The sequence below is a fragment of the Centrocercus urophasianus genome, unplaced genomic scaffold (genome assembly GCF_019232065.1).
Source record: "Centrocercus urophasianus isolate 14NV4802_14NV808 unplaced genomic scaffold, USGS_Curo_1.0 seq_73, whole genome shotgun sequence".
NCBI lineage: Eukaryota > Metazoa > Chordata > Aves > Galliformes > Phasianidae > Centrocercus > Centrocercus urophasianus.
In genome coordinates this window covers 8,962,989-8,989,895 of record NW_024885344.1, presented here as the reverse complement: position 1 = coordinate 8,989,895, position 26,907 = coordinate 8,962,989, and the positions used below count along the sequence as shown (strand labels likewise).

Sequence of the window (26,907 nt, the reverse complement as noted above, 5' to 3'; positions counted from 1 at the left end):
ACTAAAACTAACAATTAAATAACAATGCACACTTTGGTTACTTACAATGTACAAACACTGAAACAAATAACCAATATTATAAAATTGATTAGCTCTGCTTCTCTTCTATTCCAACAGATGAAAAATCTTTTTAAAGTAGTTTTCCCCTAGACATGTATTTCTGCTTTTTGCTTACAAAGGAAACTCATTGTTTCCCCCACTTGCCGCTCTAAGTTTCACATACCTCCTCCTCCAAACACTGGCAGGGTATTAGTGAACGTTCCTTTCATCAGCTCACAACAAAAAATGTTTCTTTTGTCTCTCCTTACACTTTGAATTTAATTACAGCTATTGTGAGCAATAGTAAAATCAAAACAAAGCCCAGCCAGAAGCAGCCATTCCTTCTTCTGGAATCAGCTCTCTAACCTCTGAATTAGGGGATAAAAAGAAGAATGTACTTTCCTGAGGGATAAGTAAGGCTTACAGGAAATCAGACATGCAGTCCAAAGGGCATTGGTGAGGGAAGCATGTTAAGACAGAACAGCACAAATGTGTAGGCACAAGGACAGAATATCATATTAGAAGAAACAAGTGCATTCTGAATTATAGATGGATACCTAGAATAGAGGTCAGAATTGTCAGAACAGAATCTGAATACTGCTTACATTGTAAATTTTCTGACAAATCCTGCCTTTGCCCGCAGGCACTGTCTCACTGAGGTCAGGAGGATTCTCTCAGTGGCATTCTGGTTTTGAACAAATTTGTTCACTTCTAAAAATATCTTTAAAAGTGGGCTCTTTTCTTGCAGCCATATGCTGTAATGCATTTATAGTGGCATATTTTTCCTTTGGATGGTTATTTGGGAAAATGGGTGGGGTACACTTTGAAATTCATTTTTCTTTTTATGACAGATCTGTTTGTGCAGTAATCTTCCCTGCAGAAAGAATTTTCTTTCAATTCTTAGACTTGCACTGCATGATAACAAGATCAAGAGGTTAGGTACTCCCTAGAGGCTCATCTGGCTTACCTTCAAAAGTTGATCTTTTTTTGTTCATGCCTCAACCATTTTCCTTTCTGATCCTCAGTGTGCTCACTAAATTCTAAAAAGTGGCATTCCTCTCTTGGCTCCTGCTCTGTCTCAAAGTGACATCTCTCATTGCTCAGGAGTAACCTCATTCCTTTTGTAAAAGATATGCAAGTAGTTTGTATATCAAACAAAGGACAAAGCCTGTAGCTCCTTTACTTTAGTTGCATCAATGACTTTAAGAAACTAGCAAACCCAGTCAACTCAATCTTGTGGAAGATTTGCTCTCCCTAAGAATAAAGTACAGAATTTGCATGGAGAAACATGCAAATTTCTTTTCTGCACATAGGCATTAGGTAAACTAGTCCATGGCAGTGTTCAGACTGTCATAAGCACAGCACTTCGATGGTTATACTAGTTTGGTGCTTTTTGCGCATTCTCCTGGGATGCACAGACTATGGCAAGACACAGCACTTGCTATCATCAGCATTTACCTCCATGTATTTTCATTCAGAAGACTTTCAGTCTTTTCACAGCACAAAACAAGGCATGCTACATGATTGTGCTCAGGCTGTTTACTTCAGCCTAAGAGTTTGCTTGCACCAGCATTTCTGATGTTCACATGGGAGCATACACAGTGAAGAGAAGCTGCAGGTTCATACATATGATGGAGTCAACACAAAGGAGTCAGATTTTTGATCTTGAGATCTTCTCTTTATAGTGAAAGAGAGAACAGGAGGAAAAGCCAGGCCAGAAGAAAACACAGGTCTTTAAAATATTCTTTGAGGTATACTGAATATGATATAGCTTACTATTGGGCAGAGGTACACTGGTATCAACTCTGCTGCTACTAATTAGCCACTGACCTTAAAGATAAGCTTCTAAGGCTGAAGTATAAGATCATATTGCTTATTTTTTAAAGGCCAGGCTTCCTACACAGTAGTGGAAACAAAAAGCTTTCATCTTCTGAGCTTAGACATCTTTATTAATACTTTTTATTAATGAGTATCGCATGCTTTCTATCCTTGGACAGGAATCTCTCACGAGACTTTAGCATGTTATTATCACATACCAAGATCATTTTACTGATCCAACTGGGGAAGACATTCAGCTAGTTATCATACCATATTTTTGGAAGTCTTTAATTTATAGGCAACTAATAGGTATGATGTGGAAAGACAGGTAGTGAATCTCTAAGACGCTACATCAATATTTTCCTGGAAGCATATTGTTATAATACTGTGGTGCAATTGCATGCATAGCTATGATATTCTTCTAGTCTCAAGAGAAGACAAAGGCAATAAAAAGGCAACAAAATTTGCAGGTGAGTTACCAACTATCCAAGGAAACTGCTGTTCAGTGGGGTTTACCCACTCAGAGGTTTGCAGTGGCTTGGAAAAGCCTTCTGACAGCCCTTAGAGGATTGTAATTCCAGTGTTTCTTAAATATCACTGTACATGCCAAGAGCATCTGGAAGTATATGCACTTCAGTAAGCACATGATTAACAATGATTGCCTACATGCTGTCTGCAGCCTGCTCTTTGCCTGTCTTCAAGAGGTGGGAAAGAAATGTGGCTGGAAGCAACATTGAGAAAATCATCAGAGAAAATCATTCAACAAGGCTGCCCTCCAATCTGTGGTCTCCTTGCAGCTTCCTAGGAAGCCTGAAGAATTTCTCAAGTAATGACAGAAAATCTGCTGTAGTGCCATTTTCATCAAGAGACCCAGTGTACTTCTTCCTGACTGCACATTTGGTCTTGAACATAGTAGAGTTTTTCTCCTGTCTTTTATTTTTAAAGCCATGCTCTGCATCTCATAGGCATGAAATTACATCAGAATATTTTGGCTTATGATAGCCAAAACAGCCTGCTCAATACTATTTAAATATTTTGTTGGTGTCTTGAGTGCTTCATACATAAAGGTCGTGCTCAATGACAGCAGTAATTGCAGAAAAAAATGTACCTCTCCATCCATTTCCATGGATGAAGGGAAAGACAATAACATTCAAAGTGCCTATATCCATACAAGTCCTCCTGCAAGAACAGTCAGAGGTCCTATAAGAAATGATGAAATGGCAAGCAAGAAATAAGCAAAGCTTCCTGTTCACTGTGTTGTCTTTATCACTGCTCCCCTCTCTGGTGTGTAAATGCACAAAGAGACAATGCACTATGCAATAAACTACTTAATGACCCAATTCTGTATGTGATGAATGTGAAAAACTCTAAGACATTTGAAAGATGCATAGCAATAGAACACTGCCAAAAGAGCCAACAATACAAAACTTTGTTCTACAGCTTAGGGAGTAGAGTTCAAATACTTTGAAGAATGCAGAATTACAGAAGGTCTCAACAAGCATTTGCTTCAAGGCAGGGCTGCTTGACACCTGTACCTTTTTAAGCTCTGTTATTTTAATAGCTTCTGTTCCTGTTGCCTTTAAAGAACACGTAAATTATATCCCCATTCATTCATTCATAATATTTTCTTACAGTTATATAATATAAGCCAGCTCTTCCCTTGCATACTAAAATGAATGTGGGTCACAAGTAGCTGATTTCCTCCAAACAGGAGGGCAAGGATGAAGGAGTAGGCATTTCTTAACTAGTTGCTGCAAAGCTAACAGGGCAGTAATCACAGTTTTCTTGTGAGAAGTGGTAACCATTTCCCCCCAGCATTCCTAATGCTACAGTGATGCACAAGAGATGTAATATGGGGTTTCTCTTCCAAAGGGCTCTTCCTCCAAAATCTCAATGGGCCATACTCATTTTTAAGAGTTCCTCACGGAAGATGGAACCAAAAGGATGAGGATATAACCCTCACAAAAACTGATTTATAAATGTAGGTCCTCGACTGATTCTGTCCTATTATCTTTACAATCAAATGGTTGTAAAGCAATTCTCTCTCTTGCACACGAAGCATGATGCACCTGTGGTAGCGTTTTCTTGTCACTGATCTGGGAAGACAGATTCTGGGGTACAAACAGCTACAAGTGAGTGAATTTAAATAAAGAAGCAGTGCAACTGCACTCTTTACCCAATGCTTGACAGTTCTGGGGGACAGATCCAACACAGACTCCAGAAGGGAACTCCCAGAACCACAGAAAGGGCTAAGCTGCTGTTGAGGGCAAAAAGTATGGTTCCAGGCATCTATGGGACTGCTGAGAGCAATGTTCATCAACATGGTTTGACAGAATTTGCTATTCTTTTCTAGAATGTTAAGAAAATTCATTCCACAAACACGCAGACATGTCTTTTCTGAAGAAGCTTTGAGAGGGAAAGTTGCAGTTCCTCGTCTGTTCTTGCTGTTGGTCTTGAGTAATGAATAATCTTACCTTAAGAGAAGAATTTGGAATAGGTGACAGTGCTCTTGTATTAGTCACCAAACACTTGCCTAAGGAATTGGGCACCTATGCATTACTTAAAGCACTTCATGAACGAATGAACAGAATAAACAGAAAACACTACCTGTTATTTGCTTTTTAGTTTCTACATCCTTGGTATATTGGAGTAAATGGAGCAAGACAGGGATCCCTTTCTGCTCTGACACTTCCAGTTTGTTGTCATTGTCTTCAAACACCAAGTTTCTCAAAGCACCACACACTGCTCGCTGAATATCTTCGTTCTGAACATCAAGAAGCTGTATAAGTCTGGGGATACCACCAAGGGAGAAAACCTGTGAAGAAAACAGCAGAGAATGGTTAGATAATGATAATGACAAATTCCACTCCATCTCTCCCTTGACAAAAGTTTAAGCATTGTTGTAGGGTCTTTTTTTTTTTTTCATTTTCTCATTTGAAACACTTAAAGCATAGAGCATTAATCACTTGGGCATGATGCTAACCTCGGGGCTTTTGTATGACTCATAGTTAAATCCATAACTAAGGGAGGCATCGTATTTTAGTAATTAATGCAAGAGAATGAAACTAAATCACTTCCAGCTCTGCCACAGATTTGACTTTCTGACAAGACATTCAATTGCTCTGTATTTTAGCTTCTATGTTGGTGAGATGGATATTTGAGATTTAACTCTGGAACATTCATAAACTGCTTTGAGATTTCTGGATGTAATGCGTTCCTGATGTGCCAAATTGTTTTTTTCTTTCTCAGAAGCCAGACTGGTGGGAAAATAATATTTTTCCCTGTCAACTTCTGTACATGTGGTGAATGCATATTAAGTAAAAATGCATTTTACTTAGTACTTATCTGTGGCATACTGAGAAAAGAATAGCTAACTTCAAAATGTAAACAATTAAACGTAAGCTAGTCAACCACTGAATCCCACATGTAACAAAGACTACTCTTCAGTGTCTAATTTTCAGAAAATGGGGATTTGGCCCCAAATAAATGAAGAATTAAGATGTTATTTTACAGCAGGAAATAAGGAGGAAACAAATAGTTTCCAAGTTCTACATGTTGTAGCAAATGATAAATTCAGCACGAGCTGTGATGTGGTATAAGCAAGCCTTGGCTCATTTAGGAATGAATTTACTATAGAAAATACCTTACTTTCATGTAACATTAAGGACTGCTTCCTCCAGCATCTGAAAATGCCATGTGATTTTGTGGACAAACACATACTTGTGTAGAACTGACAGCATGTGAAAGACTCAGAAACCTAATACAACTGTTTTGAGCAGTCCAGAGCTTAACGATAAGAGGAATTCAATATGACTGACAGGTTTTGGGAACTGGAAAAAGTGAACTACAACAAAGCCTTTTGTTCTTCATGCCCTGACAAACTACACTGAATGTCCACCTTTCCCTGATTCTGTTATACAAAAGGCACGGTTTCTTGCTATGGCATTGTTGACAATCTATTTTGCTTTCACCCAACAATCATCTATGTTCTAATGGAAATAAATACAGAAATCTGTATCTAAAGGTAAATGGAGCCTAAAACACTTTGAAGGCACATCTGACCATTTTATTTCAGTAGATAAGTCAGTTTGACACAGATATACAGATAGGGTTTTGTCTGCTTGTTTGTTTTTTATTGTAAAGATTTATGCAGACTTTCTGTTGGTAGTTTGAAGTTCAGTTGCAGCTGTTACAAGGTAAGTAGTGTTATTTGGACCTCTTGTGCAGAGAAGAATTTACAAAAGTTGTTGATTGACACCTGTCTTACTCTCTGGTAAACAAAATCCAACAAAATACTGTAAGACCACACGTTTAAAAGCAAAAAAAAAAAGCCACTAGACCCACTAGAGTTACAAACTATCAGGTAACAGGAAACAAAGCATTAGCAGAAAAAGAACTCATGCTGAACGTGCAAAGAGAACAAGAAAAGGTCTGATGGGCACCAAACACAAAGCTCAGCTAGACTATGTGAGACAGACAGCAAACCCAAACAGGGCTTCAGGCTGACTGATACAATTTGAACTTTTTAAGCTCATCCAGTTGATTTTCAGGGAAGCTGCTTTGGAGAGTTCTGAATGATAAATCACATTCAAACATTCAGTTCTGAAGCTCCATCCTAAAACTGAAGTTAAAGCTGCTAATTACACAGGTGTTTTTTTTCCTGAAACAGTCTGACCCACTGTGAAGCAAGTCATATTTACTAAAGGACTGAGGGATGTTTGGCTGAACTGAACTGCATATACATGAATACTGAGCTAAGAGATTACATATAAGTAATACTGGGCAAATTACGGAACAAAGAAATTTAAAACAAATGATTTTAAATGGTTAAAATAAAATAAACAATGATCACACAGTGCAGAATAAAGGCTGAAAGAATTATTTTCATTTTACTCCGAAAAAAAGCAGTTTAGCAGCCTTAAATCATACAAAAAATCATTATAAAAGGGACAGAAGAATAGAAAATTTTCTCCATATCCATCAAGATAAGATAGAAACTAATGAACTTAGTTTGCAAAGGCAGATTGAATTATACTTCACAAATAACTGGTATGGATACAGTAAATCTTCTTGATTGTCCTTGGGAGCTTGTGTTGTCCTTTTTTAAAAAGTTGATCAGAAACACCTGCAATTGCAAATGGTTGATGTCTCTTCTTACTCTCCATTTCCATGTTTCCTATCACAAAATGCTGAAGACCAAACTTTTGGTAGCACTGACCAGTGTTACTCTATTGATTACTGATTTAAAGAACCTGCTGCAAAAAGCATCAGCATATTTAAGGGAAAATATTCAATATCAGTATCCTGCAGTGTTTCTTGGAATGCTCTTTCTCGTGTTGGTACAGTAATTTGTTCTGACTAAAACTTGTATAAAAGCAATCACTTACTTTTCTTCTGGCTTCTGCTTTCTGAAAGCATTCGTGCTGTATGAAAGTCACTGCAGCAAGTATCCTAGGTGTTGACTGTGTATTTTCACTCTTCAAGATGCTCACTGCACGCTCTAGAGTCATCTCTACTTCTGGGCTCCTTAAAAGTACAATTAGAGAAAATACAGTGAAGAGAGACTAGAAAAATCGTTTAGCCTGTGAACTACGTTATAACAGCAGGCTATTCATTTTTTAATTAGCTTTTCTTAGAAATCTGTTTCCTTACCAATACTGTAAATGTTTTAGGAGATACTGATACTCTGGGGAACAAGCAAATCATAAATTGAATTATCGCAGCAATGAGACATTCTGGACAAAACAAGTCATGCTTGAAATTATAAAGACAATCATCAGCAGGTGGAAGGATTAATCAAGGAGGGCCAAAGCCGAGTTACATTGTGACTTTTGTGAAGATATCTTGATGTCCTTCTCAGCAATGTGACTGTAATTTTTTTCTGTTTGTTTTCATGCCTTTCTTCAGATTTTCACATCTCAGTCTATATAAATGCAGAGTTCAGTCCCTCACTTTCTTTAAACGTGCAGAAGTTGCTTTAGATTAAAACAAATGGCCAAAGACTTTTTCAAGCAAAAGGAAATAAAACCACTCATTAAATTAAGTAAGCACATCACATCTGGTAGGAATAAAAATATGCATGTCCATTTTCTTCTTAATTGCCAATATGTTAGCTTCAGTAACTATTATGTTAGAGAACCATACCAAAATTGGAAATAGGTCATCACTCCCATTCCTTCCTAGTAAAAGAAACAAAAAAAATCATGGTACTATCAGGTGCATTAGTCCTAGGATAGGCAGGATGTACTGGTTTCAAACACCCCACTCAGAAGGAAATAAAAGTATTTTTTTTAACAAAAAAAGTTTATAGAACCAGATCAGGGACTGTACAAACAGGGCCAAATAGGCATTTTGTGAACCATGGTGAAGGGAGTACATTTCATGATAATCATTTAAGTAAGTACATTTAAAATTAGAAACTGTGATACAATTAATTTCTTTGGTAAAACAAGTGTTTGGAAAATAAAATCAACTTGACTAAGAGGAGATGTTGAATAATAAATCATGCTCAGATTAGAAACGTTTTAACATAAAGAAAAGAAACACTACTATAGCATATGTCTGTGGACTGCACCAGGAGTCACTGTGTTCTTCATCTCTGTTCATCTCTATCTCAGTGACAGACTAGCAGGAGTGAAAACTTGGAAGCATAGGCTTGCCCTGAACAAGTGGTGGAGGGGTTAGGTAGGGAAGCAGAAATCAGGTATGCAGAAATCAGGAAGAACTCTCACAGATGATCTTTCCACAAATGCATTCAATCAGACCAAGATATTTATGACAAAATTCTGAGCTCTGAGACAAAAAAAGAAAAAAAAGAATTGTGTTTGATTTTTGTGTCCTCCATCTACCTTACAAATCACAGGGCAGAACACAATTAGTATGGCTGCAAGAACAATAAAGAGATGAAGAACAATTTTGATGCACCTGTTCCCGATGAAATTGTATTCCAGTACCTTGAGGTTTCCACTTGCCTTTACATTTCCATTTAGTATAAATCATGTTATTTTCACCCTCCTCTCTGTTGGTGCTTTGAGCAAATATGCTACCTATACAGATGCTGACATAAGCTTGTGCAAGATAAATATGAAATGAAGGGGACAGCTTGTTGACAATGTCAATGGAGAGGTTAAATCAGAACGCAGTTAGTGTTCTGGGCTCCACTCTGACAATGCTTACATCTTCCAGATTTTCACTTACTTCAGCTCTGATTTAAAATAAAGTAGCTATTAAATTACTTCTCATTACAAGTTGGATACACTGTTCAGAAACCTACTTAAAAATCATCACCAGTGAGTAGTGGAAAAAAGGTAGATCATGTTTCTTGTTCTTAGTCTCTTCAAAGAGGAACAGAAAAAACAGGCTTTTCAATCATGGGTTTTAGCCAGTCTTCTTAAACTAACAAGGTTTTCATGGCCATATGTTATGCGCAGGCAAGAAAGCTTACCTGCATGTTAGTCACTGTAATAACTTTACAGCCCTTTGACTCCTACAAGAGGGTAATGCTCCTCCAAAAGCAGTAGCCAGAATCTCTCTCCCATGTTGCACGCTGCCAGAGTAGGACTGCTTTCCATTGGATGAAAATAACCTTTGCATTCACTGGTTTTATCTGACAATAACATAATCTTTCACTCTCAAAAGTATTCTACAAATTGCAGCACCCCAACTTTTGTCAAAATAGAATTTGATGAAATTATTCTATCCTATCCTCAAAACAGTTACAGGCAAACCTAAAAGCCACATGGCTAATTAGCTGATGACAAATGGAAGGATGTTCAAGCAATGGTTGTTCAACAGAACAATGATTTGACAAGTTGTGGCCTCATCTTAATTATGAGGATATTAGAAAGTTTTTAACTGTTCCTCTCTACCAGAAGATGCAGAGATAGCATCTCTATATTCTGTTTCTTCTACTTTGACTTCACAGCACGAGCTATTCTTCTAAGGAAAGTCTGCAAATGCCTTTCTGTATTATATATGTAATTTTAAATTCTGTACAGAGGTAGTCTAAGGCTTCTTCTTGATCTTCCAAAACTATCTTACATCCTCTTAATTATTAAGCCTTACCCTTGGAAAGTCCTACATTGTGATTTGCATTAAAAAGTGTGAATTTATGGAAAAATAAAATTGCTTTGAAAATGAGCTAATCTTTTCTTGTCCATTCCATTATTAAAGGAGCAACAGATAAGAGAGCAATACATCACATAATGCAACCTTAAAATCAAAAAGAATGGGAAATGACAAGAAATGCGAAAGTCATTAATAACATTTTAGACTGAGAAGTCTTGATGGAAGAACTATACTTCTGGTGGAATGATGAACTCAGGTGAAATATCTCTGATTTGACAGCAGCGTATACTCCAACGCAAAATTTGGTTTATTATGTTTTAAATACTTCTGCATTAAATTGTACAGTACCTGGAAGTGGATGAACTAAAATGTACTATAACCAATGCAAGACTTCAGTGTTAAGCCTGTGCAGCAATGAGAATTGCAGTGCATCCTATTAAACACGTATTTTAGACATCTGGAAAGTGTATGATATCCACATACATTATTACATGTCATTGCATAAGATAATAAACATCAGCCTTGGTCAGTAAAACGACTATAGTTTTATCCCTTGTAAGAGTCTAGTGATCCAGTTCTCCTGGGGAATTATCTTGCACACTGATATTCACCAGCCTCTCACTAAGATAAGCTGTTGTTATATTTTACAGAAGCCTTATTAAACTCTGAGTAAACTAAAAAGCCCCCACATTCTCCGCAAAAACTAGCTCTGAATCCGAAGTAAAACTAGTTTATTTGAAAATTAAATAAATTACACACGAGTAAATGAAATAAAAGTACTGAGATAAATGAAATCTGTAAAGATTTGCAAAAGGGACGTCAGAAACTTTCAAAAGCACTTCAAATCATTTTCATCTGTAGCTTCCAGCAGAAGTTAAACTGAAAAATTGGCACTTAAGCAGCTACACTGTCAAATAGATTTCCATTAGGTCGCGAATCTACCACATGGAGTTCAGCATGGTCCCAAGCAAATCATGACTGAAGATAGATGTTTACATCTGAAGGCACAAAAAATTTTGGCGGACATTTCTGCAAGCAGACAACTAGATTCCAATGTCTGTACCTACAAAAGAACCAAGACTGCTTGTACAAAAGATTGAATATCGAAATAGCTGTCTGTGATGAAATTACCTGGTTTCTTAGGAGCCCAATATTTGCCAATACATTACACTGTATTGTTATTTAGGTTGTAAACTTCTCAGCATCTACTCCATGTCTCCTTAGATGTATGATTACCTCTTAGCAAAAGGTGGTCCCAAGCCTGAGCAAGCAGTGTGGACCCTGTAGTATATATAAACACACACTTTTTTCCTCCCTTTTCTCTGTTGTACTAGAAGTGGATTTTTACACGGTGTTAGCTGTCAGTTTACCTTCCTTTCTCAAACAAATCTGTTCTTTTTAGTTATGACATTGAGGCAAGAATTCTTTGTTGGGCTTACCCTAGCTGAGATCCATTGATGGTGGCTTGTTCACTCTGCAGGAAACTGTTTCTCCCCGCTGCTGCCATAGCAGCTGTCATTGTCATCCTCTTACCATCTGGTTCTGCAGAAACAGTGATTACTGAAGCTGGCTGGGAAGCTTCCCTCCTGGTTTGTGTGCTTCTGAGAGTAGTTTGGTGCCAGCTGGACCTTAAAGATTGCCTGTTCTGAGATCCAAAATGGGAAGCGGTTGGTGATCTCACTTGTCCCATTGCACTGCCTGAAGTCAGGTAGTTTTCTTTTTCTAAAAGGTTGGTCATACTGCGACTGTTGCCTGCTTGATGGTACCGCTGTACAGGGGGGCTAAGAGGGACACTATCAGGGATGGTGTCATTAATAGCCCCCAAATGGGAGTGTCTTTTAAGAGAGTTTCCCTTGCTCACTGTATCACGAATTGTGTAACCAACAATCTCAGACCGAGCATATCTTGGTGGGACAGTCCCATTGGATCTCCTGTAATTTCCATGCCGTGGGGAGAATCCAGTTGAAAACACTCTGTCATAGTGAAAATCACTGGACACATATGCCAATCTTTTGGGACCTCGCTGGGGTGAAACCTCTAATCTCCTCAGAGGTTGTCTTTGAGCTCTTTCTTCCATTGCCCTGTAAGCAGTTCTTGTCCCCCAGCCATTTGTATAAGAGGATGGCGACGCAACCTGTCCAAGAGTGCATAAGAGAAAAGCAATCATGGTAAGAGCATCGCATTTAGGATTAACAGCAAAGAAACCAAACCAGAAAAGATAAAAATGTTAAGGTCTACTATAAGAATAAGAAAACAAAATCTGAACATTACTAAAACTGGATATTAAATGAGATTCTGCAATGCTTCTTCATATCTGCATTACAAACATAGGAACAAGTATGATGTAAATATTAGGAGACGAGTCTAATCTGCCCTCATTAACTCAAAAGAGGAATCAGTTACACTTGGTAGAGAAAAGTCTGCTTGTTAATGGAGATTTTAGTTTCAGTTTCAAACTCCTTGAGGATTAACATTCACATCAGCTACTGAAATGAAATTCAAGGCTGTCTGATAGAAGATAATTTATCAGTCAGATACTAAAATAATATACTAAAATGCTTGTATATTGTTACAATGTACAGCTAGAAAGAAAACTGAGAGGTTATTCAGCTCTCCTGTTCACTTTGTGGTAGCACCTACTAAAAAAAAAAAGAGATTTCCTTCACTGTTTGTCTTGCCTCTTCTTAAAAATGAAGATCCCATAACATTGCAAGGAAGCAAAAAAATGATTGTTTTAATTTTGATGCATGAGAATGATAATTTGTCATCCTCTTGTTTTCCAGTTTTCTCTTAACTCAATAAACTCAATTCCTTCAACTGCTCTTTGTAGGATGTGTCTTCAAACTCTTTACTGTTCAGATGATGTATGGGTTCTCCCCATTTTTTCTGCCTTTTTGTTAAACTGTTATGGTCTAATTGGACTATTCAAGACTTTCCAGAACTAGATCAACTTGGTAGACTATCTGCTTGATACAGAGGAGTGATGGCCAATATTTTAATTTTTTCTTTTGTTTTAATCAGCCAGTGTAGCGGCATCCAGCTGTAAACCAAAGCCCCATACATTTTATTTTCATGTTGCATTTAAGTACTATATTATCACAGGTATTTTTAAGGTAAAAGTGAAGTTACACAGAAGTTATTAATTGAAGGGCTAGAGCTTAACAGATACTGATTGAAACCCCTTTCCTTCACTGTTGAGTTGTTACTGAAGGTGATAATTGAAGGACAAATGATCGCTGAATCTAATAGGCCGAGGCTAGGATCATTGGATACATCTGTTTATTCTGCAGGAATTATGCAAGTATATTTTTATGTCTTCACTGAGGTAAGGAAATGAATGCTTTATGAAATACTAGACCTTGTGGATTTTTCTGGCTTGCATGGCTGCATGGCAGAACAAATTGTCCTATTTCCTTTTTTTTTCCCCCTTTCTGCCATGAAAACTGTTGTGGGAACAACCACATAATAAGTGCTCCCATATAATAACTGGTTATGAGCAGAGTAAAAAACCTTGAAGAAAATCAACTACTTCCCTTAGCGTTCAGGCCACAAACCCAAGCAAAGAAAGTCAAAATAAGAAGTGAAGCTGTAATTAGACAGCTTAGAAATATTACTGTATTATGAGGACTGCTGAAATTCTTATAATACTAGAACAGGTTACAGCAGGACTGCTTAAAATGATAAGGAACACTCTATGTGTCACTGTGAAACTAACGTAATCTGTTTTGCTGTGGTTTTGGATGCTTAATTCTCTAACATCTTTCACCACATTCCCAGCTCCTATTCATGTCACTCTTTGTGCTGCAGAATCATGGAACTCCCTCCAGCAACTTGTAACTGTTTTGCTGGGTGCATGGCATTGTGGCTTCTGGCCACTTTGGGCTATGCATGTGCTGACTGACTGGCAGCATGGTGAGAGAGATAAAGGTCTGACTTGTAACAACCTTTGTATTAATGGTGTGCTAATATGAATTTATTTCCTAATCTTATGCCATTTCTCATAAAACCAAGATGGTTGCAGAAAGCCTGCTTATCATACTGAGCTGAGTTTAGTCACTGAGCTCAGAAGTCACAAGAGAAAAAAAAACATTAACTGAGTTACAAAAACCTCCTTTTCTAGAAATCAGGCTTTAAAACGTGAAGAAGCAAGCATGCAAACCTTGAAATACCATCTACACGCTATTATTTGTGCTAACAAAATAAATAAACTATGCATGGTAATACATTTGTTTCCTGTTTGTTGTGTTTTCCTCACCTGGTTTGACTGATAATATGAGAAACCATACTGAGATCTTGGTGAAAAATCATTTTCAACAATCCCCATGTTATAGACACGTTCTGGGACACTGGAAGCACGGTGTAAACTGCCTGTAAACAAAGACTAGTATTAGTAAGATTTTAACAACATCCAGGATTACTACAAAGGACTATTTCCAGTACTAGGGAAGTGACCCATTCTATGTTGTCAATAATATTTATTAGCTGAAAATCAGGCACGGATAAGATGGAAAGATGTGTGCATTCAGTGTAGCACATTCAGAACATAGTTTTGAGGTCATGGTTCATATTTTCAGTTTCCCTTTTATTTTACTTAAGACATATTTGTCAACTTTTAGAAGTCTTACTGTTATTCATCTTCCCCACAAAAAACATTTTATCACAGCAAGGTGATATTTTTAATATCCCAGATAATGACAAATGATTAAGTACTGCGAAAGTGTATCACCTTACAGCTACTGAGAATGTTTATTTCATTGTAACCACTTTAAATATGCATGTCTTACCTGATAGTCCCGCTCTAACAAACACAGCACGCATGACTGAAACTAAAATATTGCAGCTGTAGATTACAACTGAGAATACTGGGTTTATCTGTATACCTTTGTTCCTGAATGCCCTAGAGACACAGTTTTCACGATTGCTAAAGAAGTACAATAACTGAATATGGACTATTTACATCATAGCTGTCTGCTGACGTGTGTTCTCCCTCAGGCACTGGTTTAATGATAATATACTGAAACAAGCAGTGCTTCACTAATCTTAGTATTTCACCCAAAGAACATGAAGAGTCCACAAACACATTCTGTGGCTTATGGAGGTACGTGGTGTACGGTGCTGAAACAGAAGGGGATTTTAATGATGCTTTAAAACTGTACCTGTAAGGTTCACTAATCCAACAAATAATGTAGAAGACCCACAGTATATCTGCTACGATAGATTCTTTCCACAGCTCAGCTTTGAAAATGGAACAGTGCACTGTGATTATTTCCTTCACTACCTTAGGCTTTGTAATAGATACAGGTGAAGTAATTGTTTATGAGATTGCAGTGTTACTATGAGAATCTGTGTACAGGAATATAACAAACGCAGGTTTAAAGAGGTGAAACAGAAGCTGAAAGCTAAAGGCAAGATATACCTCAAATCTGCCATAAATGGAGTCAGTGTGGGTTGCAGAAGTTTAGGCTGAAAAGATGACAATGACTAATAAAGAAACTGGCCACGAATTTTCAATATAGCAGATACTGTCTGAGATACTAAAGAAAACAAATCTGCAGAAGAAAATCTTTAACTTATCCAAACTGATGGAAGTCTCTGCTTCTTAAAAGGAGCCGTATGCATAAAGAAATTCAGATACCAAAAACAAGCAGGCAAGTGACTGCCTAGATTTTTGAAAGCAGCTTGTGTACCCGTGTCAAACTGCTGAGGCTTTTGATTTGTGCTATTAGTCCCATGGATGAATTAGGTGCATGTGGGCATCCCCAGGAACCTCAGTATGCCTGTATCTTTCATCATTACTGCATGTAGCCAGTAAAAACTTGGTGAAAAGAAACAAGACACTCATGTAACAGGAACAACTTGTGAATGATTCTTTTTAGCATGTATCTACCTGGATAAATCCAAATTTGTGTATAATATGTAAGTTAATGCAATCATTTGAGGTTTTATTGAGGTATTTTCCAGCTATTTAATCATACTTTCCAATTATTGTGCTTTGGCTATACACAACAGATTTGAACATGTACTAGGTGATTTGTTAAGACATATTCATGCTAACTTTGCATCAATGAGAGTGGAGTCATGCATCCCAGTCAAACTCATCAGTTGGACTGTACTAATTCCTTCATGACATATAAGGCTGTCACAGCCCAAGGGTTACCCAACTACATGACAAAGCAGTTATCAGGAGACTGTTATTTTCATACTGCATAAATTTCCTGCCAATTTACACTGACATACAAAATCTGACAATTCACATAAATCTCTCATTTTTATGATATAATTAACATACAATTTCAGGTGCCTGGTAAGATCATGTCTTACCATACTGCCCACGTTTGCCTTTTAAAGATTACCTTTATTCATTGCTACCTATTAAAGTACTGTCATATAATCAGCCTTTAAATAGATACTCACAGGACTGTTTCTTTACAGTTAGTATTTTTTGTCTAGTCTCCTTAATGAACAATTATTGTTATTTATCTTCTTCAAACATAAACATCCCCTGAGTGAGTCATTTTGGCATGTTTTAGTTAACTGTGAATTCTCCGTCTTTATTAAACAAAGAAAAGAATCTTGATAAAATAAGAACAATAAATCTGTCCGTGAACCAGCATAGGATAAACAGCTACTCTCTTTGTAAAAGCAAAAACACATTCAACCACGAATTGCAACACTCAGTTATCTCCGGCTTTAAGTGGCTTCAAGCAGTCCTCTGTTTTTTAACCTTCAGTCTCCCTGTGAAACCATCCACCAGTAAACAAAACATTTTTCTCAGTCAGAGATAAACATAGTAAATGTTAACTTGAGGAATTTCACTTTGCATTTTTGTACCTCTTGTTTGTTTGCTCTTACCATACCAATAAACTATTCTGTCAGCATTTTACCCGAAGATTTATTAGGGAGACATAAAATGTAGATTGTGAGATGGGCTGTCTATTTGTGTCAGAAGCTAAGTGCGCTAAAAGAAAAAGTGGAAACTAAAATGCTGTGCCTTTCCATTAGAAAAAGACACAAAGGATGCTTCTTTTTTTTTTTTAAATGTTATGGATTCGTGGAATTTACATGTTCTAACTATGAGAATCAGTGCTTTAAGCCTCATAGAAACTCTCTCTTCAGAAAATATGAAATCAGGATGCTTGACTGCATGTGATTTCCAGCAGCCAAGGAATGGATGGCTTTCCTACAGGCCCTATGTCCCATCTGTCAGCCAATGTGAATTCATTAGAAAACTCAGGCATCTCAAAGAGCAGTCATGTGTAGGTAACTGAATGGAACCTTTTGTGACGGCCTCCCCTTTCTTTGTTCAGTCTGAACTAAAGAAGCTCAAGAACACTGGCACGATGGATGTGGCCAGTGGAGGAGGAACACTCAAGCTCTTCACTCTCCTCCACACACAAAATGAAAACTGTACAGAAATAATCTAATTTCATAACAGCTATGATAAAATTTTGAGATCTGGCAAAATAATCACACTATCAGGAAGAAGACTGAATAGTTAACTGAGAAAATAGTCCTATTCATCTTCATGGTGGCTCTTTTGAAGCCCCCTTTCGTGGTTTGGTTCAACAATTCTAAAGGCCTGGAAAGTTCCTCCCCATTAATTGCTGGCTATAACTGCAGAGAAATCAATCTCCTATGTGTCTGGCCTTGGAAAAGAACAACAAGATATGTCTCGAAGACACATGACGTTCAAAAAAGATGATTACCGGTTAAGGAATTAGGTGTAGGATTCCTTTTGAATCATCTGCATTGTTACCTCTCAGTTGCGAGTCTTTTTCAGCACTTTGTACTTGAATGATTACTGTGAAAGCCAGATTTTGGCTTTAAGCTCTCTACTGCCGGACATAACGAATCCATATCCTGTGCAAACAAGTCTATTGAGGACTGTGGTATTTTTACACAGACTGAGTGCCCACCTGCTGAATATCTCTTGTCCACCAATTCTCGGGTGGGAGATTATATCCTTGACAGATACTTGTAGCGTTCCTGGTTTGTCATCTTTTAATCCTTTTTTTACTTCACCACTCACAATGGACTGAGCTAGTGGCATTTAGGAAAAGCACATCAGAAACTTCTCCAAACCACCTCACATAGAGAAGAAAGAACCTTTCTAATTATTCCCTTTCATCATAGTGCCAGGGCATGCCTGGTCCCAAGTGACATTCCAACATTTTTTACTCTGCACTGGTAAATGCACGTAAATGCTCAAATGTAAGACTTACTTTTTTCCTTCTGGCTCAGAAATTAGCAGTGAGGAATAAGGAAGGCAATAAGAAGTGTAAGCCACCAACAGTAAATTTTTTTCTATTATTTCCCTTTTCCACGAAGATACAAAAAGAAAATCACTATGAAGCATGGTCAGAAAACTACAAATCCCTAAAGCAAGGTAAAGAAAATTACTATTAAGAATTTTAGAAGTGAAGAAATGTAAGGAAAAAATAGGGTTCTGATTGTAATTATCTAACACTGTCGGTTTAGAAATCATATAAGTTTAAACCCTCTTTTCAAATAAACATTCCATAGTTATAAAACTATGTGTTAGAGGATGCATCTTTACATAGATCACTGAGCCATCTGGTCTTGTGTGGCATACTACTAAATTCTCTGGTCCTCTGTTACAGCAAAACTGGCAAGGATGTAAAGGATGGAGGACTTTGGTCCAGAGACTTCACTGGAGAAACAGAAATACCACTGATGAATTTAAAAAGCCAATCAAAGTCCAAATTGAACAAGATTACAGGAAAGTAGAATCAGAAACAGAAATACACAAGGTATAGTCAATACAATAACAAACACCAGTCATTAACATAAAGGGCCTTTTTTTTTTTTTTAATAAGGCTGACCTCTACCGTAACATTTCCATTTTTAAACATTAGGAAATTTCACATGGCTGCTTTTCAGTGCAACATAATCTTTAATTTGCAAAGGTGCAGCAAACTGGAAAATTACAGCTGTTGTTAAACTGCTGCTTGGAAAGCCACTAGCAATGTTTGAGAATGTTTTAAAAAGAGTTGAGACGGTTCATAGTTTCAACAATTTTGCAGCAGGAGGAATTCTCAGATCTGGTGATGATCTGAATTTCTATTACAAAATAAAAAAAACTGTAAAGATATCCTTAATAGGGTATGCAGGTAAGGCCATAAAGCAGCAAGCAATATGGAGGTAGAAGGCAAAAATATGTTTTTCCACTTGAAGATAACGTTGAAGGCCAAATCTTTAATCTGAAACTTCAAGGAGAAATTATGTTGCCTGACAGTGAACTTCTTGAGGCTTCAAAGATTCTAGTATAGTAAGTGGAAAATCAGCGCGCATGGATGACACTTGCTAAGACCTTTACTGCCACTCATTTTTCATACCCCTTTGTTCTGTCCCTGGCTAATTTTAGGCATGTATGTGAATGCTGTGGTTAGGTATGTGGTAAGTACCTTGCTGAACAGAGTCTGAAATACAGATAGGACAGTTATATCACAGGGAACTTCATCTGATGCTTTTAAAACTATTCTCTTCCTTGAAACTCCAAACAATATGAGATACTTAATACATCTTGAAAACTGTACTGTTCAGTGAAGCGGGTACTTTTTTGCATGTTAAATAGTGCATATATTCAGAAGTAGTTTCCATTCAAAAATGTCTTTCAAAGCATAGTAAAATGTTGTGCAAGTCTTCTACAAAAAAAATCACATGGGACATACATACATATTTTTCAGGTAAGACATTTTAAATGTATTAAAGGCATTTGATATGCATTCTAAGTATTTTTTATATAGTACATGAAATGTATTCTGATTCCATTTTTTTTTTTTTTTTTGAGCTTTGCATAGGAACAAAATTTGCATGGTGAGCTGGGCACCAGAATATGTTTGAAAGAAGAGAAGTTCATTTCATGCACAAACAATCCATCTAACAAAACGATATTTGCCATGTCTGATCTTGAAGCTTAGTTTTGGAGCCTCAGAAATGCAAAGTATTCAAACACTTGATCTTTATAAAAACAAAGCAGACAAAGAAAATTATCCTAAATCATTCAGAGAAGTTAAGATGAGCTGGAAAGATGAGAACTCTGTCTTCATAGTTTTATCACTGTTTAGATATACGATTGTTAGATTCACAAAACCATTTCGTTTGTTAGTCAATGCTTTAAAATGCCCTCTCCACGTTGTGCCTCTCTATTGAGAAAAAAAGAAATGAAATTACTCTAAAAACTGTTTAGAAACCTTACTGAGGAGTGCTGCCAGGCTAGGGACTTACAGGTATAGATAGCTGCATACTGCGCAGCTGTGGGTACCTGTTTATGTGACTTTGTGTGCCTCATTTGTCAGAGTATATCTGCATCTGCATTGGATTCTTTTAGCAATGAGGCCTTTTTCAGATGGAAGTCAGAAGTGTAAGAAAACCTGTAAATCCATCATATCATATCATAGAATTATAGAATCATTATGGTTGGAAATTATCTCTGAGATCATCCAGTCCAACCACCAACCCATCCACACCGTGCCCCCTGACCACGTCCCTCAGTGCCACATCCACACAGTTACTGAACACCTCCATGGTCGGTGACTCCACCACCTCCCTGGGCAGCCTGTGCCACTGCAGCACCACTCTTGCTGAGAAGAAATGTTTCCTAATACCCAACCTGAACATCCTCTGGTGCTACTGGAGGCACTCTTGTCCCACTGCTGTTACCTGGGAGAAGAGGCTCCCCTCCATTCAGATAGCTGTAGAGAGCAATAAGGTCTCTCCTGAGTCTCCTCTTTTCCAGTCTAAACTCAGGAATATCTGAGTGAAAACAGGATTAGAAGGATTAAAAGTTTTTGTCACTTATTTTGGGCCAGGTTCTGCAGAGTGCCGTGGGGCTCAATGTTTGCCATCCACGCCTTTCTCAAAGGTACTTTGCCAAACCTCCTTTTTGCACATTTGCTTTTACTTAGAGGTGAAACCAGGAAAGCCATTTCCGACTCTACTCCCCAGCTCATTCTGCAAACAAGGCCAGGCTGCTGGAACAAGCACAACCAGAGCAGAACTCTGGCACCCTCCATCTCTCCGGCAGCAGTAAATCCCGAGCAACTCCCGCGTCTCACAAGTTGCAGTAGCTGGGAGGGAGAAACTTCCCTCTACGGAGACGGGCACTGTGAGAGAGCAGCGCTGCTACAACCCCGCAGCCGGGGCTCGCACCGGGGCTGCCCCAGCGACTCGGGACGCCCAGAGCCAAGCACGGCGCAGGCGGGCACTCACCGTTGTGCAGCGAGCCTCGGCTCTTCCTGGCCAGCGTCTGCTGGACCTGCCGGTGGATCCGAAGCGCCTTCTCCTCCCCGCCCGACAGCTTGAGGCCGGCCTCGGAGGGCAGCGCCAGGCTGGAGCTGTCCAGCTCGCCCAGTATCTGCTGGCCCAGCACGGTGCGGATGTAGCCCTGGTCGCCGCCGGGGCCGCGGCCGGCCATGGGTGCGCGCGGTGGCGGCCCGGGGCCGGGGCCGCGCCTCACGGAGACCTGTTGCGCCGCCGCTCCACCGCCGGAGCTCGGACTGCTGCTGAAGGACGGGAGGGGCCGGACCGGGACGCGCCCCGCGCTCAGTGCGGCCCCAGGCCCTGCCCCGCCCGCCGCGCAGGTGCCGGGCACGGCCGCGTCCCTCCGCCTCCCGCCTCCCGCCTGCCTCCTGCACGGTCTCCGCTCCTCTCGTCCCCTCCCCTCGCCGGGGTGAGGGACGCGGCGTGGCGGCCCGGCCCAGCTTTAGGCAGCGCGGAGCGGTGTCAGCCAGCCGCCCACGGCTCCGGCCGAGAATTTGGCAGCTGACAGCAGCCCCGAGGCCGTACAGCCGAGGAGAAGCTGACAGACGGGAACATGTTCTAAACGCGTGTACGTTCACACATCGTACACTAGCATTTAAGTACTTCTGTGGTTTACACGTAGCTTACAGACAACATGCATTTTGCATACGTGTCTGTTCCAATTTGGACACGTAAGATGCGAAACTGCTTCACAGTGTCCGGATGTGAGGCAAAATCTTTTGGGTGGGATGGTGTTAGTGTGTGTGTAGGGAGGTTTCCCTGCTGCGGGGTCACCAGGCTGTCTTGAGACTTCCCAGGGAGCTGAATGGAAGCACTCTGCTGTTTCTTTGTAAAGGGGTGCTGAGGGAATTCCGCAATTAAAGGCTGGAGAAAACCCAACAGGCAAACCTGCCTGTGTTTACCATCCGGAGTGGTTTTGTGCAGCAGAAACAGAGCTCGAGGAATAGGAGCAGCACAGAGGCCTCAGTTGTTCCTCTACCTTGGGACATGACGTGGAGCTGCTGGCTTAACAAGCTCTGTGACTGCGTGGATCTGAAAGGAGGAGGCAAAGCCTTGTGAACAGGAAAGCACAGGATGTCACACTGCAGTTAGAAAACAAGATAGAAGGGCCAGAGTTGTTTGATTTAAAAACAAATAAACAAATTGAAAGCAAACCAAACCAAAACACCACCAAGAAGCTAAATGTAAAAGCTTAAGTTTTTCCTAAAAGAAAATGAAAGATGAATATAGCTTTTAACATCACTTGTTGCTGTTTCAGAGAGCCATTGAGACTCCAAATGAATCAGCATGGTTGTACAATGGTGAGGGCACAGAGAGGCTGGAGGGAAACTGGCACTGCGATGATCCCTGCTTAAGAATAATGCAAGGAACTGCCCCTTTTCACTTCCGGAAAAATCAGGCTGGGGGAAGTACTGACCCCATGCATAGAAGTCCCACTTGCAGCAGCAAAATCCTTTTGCCTTTGATTTACTTTTTGTCTCTCTCCCATTTTTCTTTAAGAAGAGGAGGGGGCTCTGTCCTGGCCTGTCACTGGTCTGGTTAATGTCATCCCCTTTGCTCTCATGTAGTGTATCACAGGATTTTTGCAGGATATACAAAAATAGTTTCACTAGTTAAGAGAGCTGTAGTGACACATTCCTCGTTAAGGTAACATACAGAAGCAGAGAGGCTGGAGATAAGCTGTGGGGTACCTGCTGGGAAAGGAAAACAGGAATTTGTGCAGAGGAAGAAGCTGAAGGTATGTGGCTGAACTGTGATGGGCAAGTCTAAAAATGTAACAGAGAACTGGAAGGATAAAAAAATGGAAGAATGGGAAGGACAAGGCAGGAAAAACAATGGGGAGGACACATCACAGCTCAGAAGGAATGTAAACTATGCTAGAAACTGTTAGACCCTCTTAGTACAACACAGTCACAAAGGCATCTCCAGTAAATAATAGATATTGTGTTCTGGTTGGTTGTTTAGAACAGGCATGCACAGATGAGAGAGAACTGCTGAGGAGATTAAAAAACAGGTTTAAAAATGTGAAACATTTCCTTTCCTCCTCCTTTTTCTTGCCCTCTTCTCCTTTCCTGAGTTTCAGGACAAACACAGTTTTTATAGTTGACACTAATTTGGTTTCACACATAAAATACACTTCAAATAGGTTCAGGATTTAGAAAACAATCCCCTAAAGTGTGTCTTCAAATGCTGCTGAATATTCAGTGAGATTTCGGAGACAGGTTTCTTCTGAAATGCTAAATGGAAAGGTTTTTGTGGTGTGTTTTTTGCTTATTTGCTTTTGAGGGGGCACTACATTTTCTTTCCTAGCCATTTGAAAAAATGCTTAGGCAAGAACTGAAATAAAGATGAATTAAGGCACTTCCTACTCAAGGAAAATAATGAGATTCCATGTAACCAACTGCTCCACCAATACCACTTCTTTGAAGCTGACTTTTGTTTTTTGAGAGCGGAAGAATTTATCAGTGCCATTAGTAGAATCAGAGCACTGTAGCTGGTGTTGTCATTGAATGTGAGGCAACATGTGAGGGATGCTTGGTCTTAAGTTTTTTGAAAAAGAGATTTAATTATGATGCATGCAGTGGCTACAGGGGAAAGTACCACATACAACAGTACCCCAGAAAGAACATTTACGTTAGAGCTGTGGTAGTTGGTCTTTTCACACTTCTTTCTCTTCCTTCCTCACTCTCCCTGCAATATGACTGACAGAGCAAACTGGTTTTGAGGGCACACTGAAAACAGATTAATTCAGAAAACTTGGAGGAAACTGGTTTAATTATGAATATTGATGTGTTCTGTTTAGCTTTGAAAGCGCTGAACAACACAGTCTTAATTTTAAAGACAAACAAAATTCCTATGTAAATCTCTAGGATCACCTGGAGAACGAAATGTCATTCGCCCAGCACTTTTTTGTCTTTGTTATTTATGCAAAGCTTTGGATACCATGGTTGGAGGTGTCGTATGCAAGTGCAGGCTAGTCAGGAATAGCTGGGTTGTTTCTACAGCTGGCCTGTTCGCTTGAATAACCCTGCCGAGAGAAAGCGAACCCGTTCCTGCCTGTCAGCAAAACCCCAGCGAGGATGAAGCGGCCGCACTGCCACCGCGCGTTTCCTGCCTGGAACCGCACGACCCTGAGCCCTGCTGCTTTTCCTCCGCGGGTTACCGCCTACCAAGAGGGTGTGTAGTGGGCTGGGGGTTAAGCCCTTGCTTAGAGTCCTGCGATCGGTGTTTTATTGCATTTATATTTATCAGAAGGGTTAAAGCTGAAGTGAAATCCAACGGTCTTTTGCAGTAGACACACGTAACCTATGCTTTTATGGAAACATTTCTTTAATCTTCATGTATCTTTTGAAAGTAGAGGAATGGAATATCACATATTTTTTGTCCTGGAAGATAAGTTAAGGTTTGGTTTGTTTGTTTTTCCTGAGACACAAAGGGGAGAAGTGTTACTCCTTCATTACTAAAATGAGTGTGATAACAGTTGTCTGCCTGACAGACGACAGTAAAAGCACTGAAATTTGTCACAGAATCATAAAATCATAGAATCACTCAGGTTGGAAAAGACCTTAAAGATCATCGAGTCCAACCGTGACCTAAAACATACTACCCTAACTAACAACCCTCCTCTAAATCATGTCCCTGAGCATCACATCCAAACGGTTTTTAAACACATCCAGGGATGGTGACTCAACCACCTCCCTGGGGAGCCTATTCCAGTGTTTAACAACCCTTTCTGTGAAGAAGTGTTTCCTAATATCCAACCTAAAATTACCATGGAACAATCTGAAAACATTAAATTGTAATTACTGAACATCCCAAGTTGAAAGGGCTGCATAAAGTTTTGATGGGTACTCTTTCTGAGCTGACAGCGTTCAGGGGAGTGGAAGTCTTTCCTGAAGAAGGAAAGTGCCCACTCATGCACATACAAGATGATGATGATCTGCAGTTCCTTGCACATCACGAACTTTCCCTTGCTCTGCACTTTGCTGAGATTCACGTGCAAGTGCTGTTGCTGGAAATACAGCCCGCAGCCTAGAACTGGTTGATCTTCCTGACTTTTGAAAGGTCGGGTAGATCTGCTAAACGGCCATGAACTTTGTTTTATGTCTTAAGGTGGCAAGAATTTGGGGTGGTCCTGGAACTGTAGATAACAGTGGCCCCTCAGGTGTATGGCTTTTTGATAATTCACTAGGGCGTAATATGTGTTATGACCCTGGGGGGCAAAGCCATGTTCATTTCAGCATTCCTGTCTTTTTTCTTTGTTCGTTTTCTTCTGTGACTGATAATGCCTAGGTCTCCTGTTCCCTACTGGGAAGAAACAGACATTCAGTGAGCAGGACAGGAGGTAGAGTTATTCCAGGGTTAGAAGCAACATCATCTGCACACTGGGGCCTGGAGTGAGAAGGAAGAAAGTTTTAAAGGAATGTGGTATAGCCCATTTTTTCCCGTCCTGTGAATGTCTAGTGTGTAACACTCCATTGATTGCTCTCTTCTGTGATTCATCAGAGCTGGCTTGAAGCTTGCCAGAAGCAGGCAGTGCTGATGATATTGCATTGAAGGACTGACAAAGTAAGGGCACGACTTGTCCCTGCATGGGACTGTTTTGTGCCTGTGCCCAGCATTTGTGCTCATTTCTTTTTGTTTTACGTCACTCTGTTCTCTCAGTTTTATCCTTTCATTCCTCTCTTCTTCTTCTTCTTCTTCTTCTTACTTCTTTTTTCTTCTTTCTTCTTTCTTAAAGTAATCAAATGTAATAATTTAAAAGTGTGGTTTTTTTTCACTTTCGTTCTAGGCCCAGAGCCACACATAACCATTTACCAGAACAAAAGCTGTGCTCTGCATCTGTCAGTTCTTAAGTAATCTGGGCACTGGGGAAGCAGCTAGAAAAGATGCAGGAAGGCATAATCAAATAATCTTATCAGATGCTGCCCTAAAAGGAGCAGATGTATGATGTGACTTGTTTGCAAGGTTTGGAATGAAAGGAATGAAGCAGAGCTAATTTCAGTAAGCTGCAGTCAATACTGTGAGTAACAGTTGTCTCAAGTGGTAGTTGTTCTTCCACACATTAGCATTTTGGTCACTGCAGTGAAGGTATATGCTTGTACAAATACTTTTAAGGTGTTGACACAGGAGCACACCACCAGCGCTTACTGAAGTCCTTACTGCATGCAGTATCACTGAGAGACTCTGAGTTTATCAGGGTCCTTTTGCTGGGTTGTGCATGTAATGAAAGGGTTTTTTCTTCATATATCCAAATGACTAATGTGTCATCTCATACATGTCAGAAATTGAGGAGTTAAATGCTATTCCTGAGAAATGCTGAAAACCAGACATTTAAAAACTTTTTATTGTTCTGCAGCTGATTTAGAATTGTTTGAAATTTGGATATCCAGCACATGATAAAGCAGTATTTTAAAATAATATTTTTTCCTAATGTTATTATAAAGGTTTTTACTGATCATATTTTCTGCATCAAAGCATCTATTGAGCTAAAACTAAAATTTTGTGGAAATTCTTTGGATCAAATTATTAGTTTCATTAAACTATTCACATATCTTTTTTCAGTACAGTGAAATTGAGAGACTTAGAAGAACATCTACTTATATCTTGTAAAGTAGGATTAACTGCATATATGACATAACAAATACCTAATCTGCTTTTAATATGTTTTTTAAAGCACAACGGGATACTATTTCTGTG

General features: G+C 39.3%; 1 protein-coding gene across 1 annotated transcript in view; it reads right to left on the bottom strand.

Moving 5' to 3' along the window:
* PKP2 (plakophilin 2) overlaps positions 1-22,196 on the bottom strand; it is a 43,364-nt gene extending 21,168 nt beyond the window's left edge. Inside the window, 7 exon segments of the mRNA XM_042838080.1 lie at positions 4,465-4,672; positions 7,245-7,383; positions 11,364-12,058; positions 14,180-14,292; positions 21,157-21,568; positions 21,570-21,829; positions 22,187-22,196. Coding sequence (XP_042694014.1) covers positions 4,465-4,672; positions 7,245-7,383; positions 11,364-12,058; positions 14,180-14,292; positions 21,157-21,568; positions 21,570-21,829; positions 22,187-22,196 — 1,837 coding nt within the window.
* Between the last annotated feature and the right edge of the window lie 4,711 nt (positions 22,197-26,907).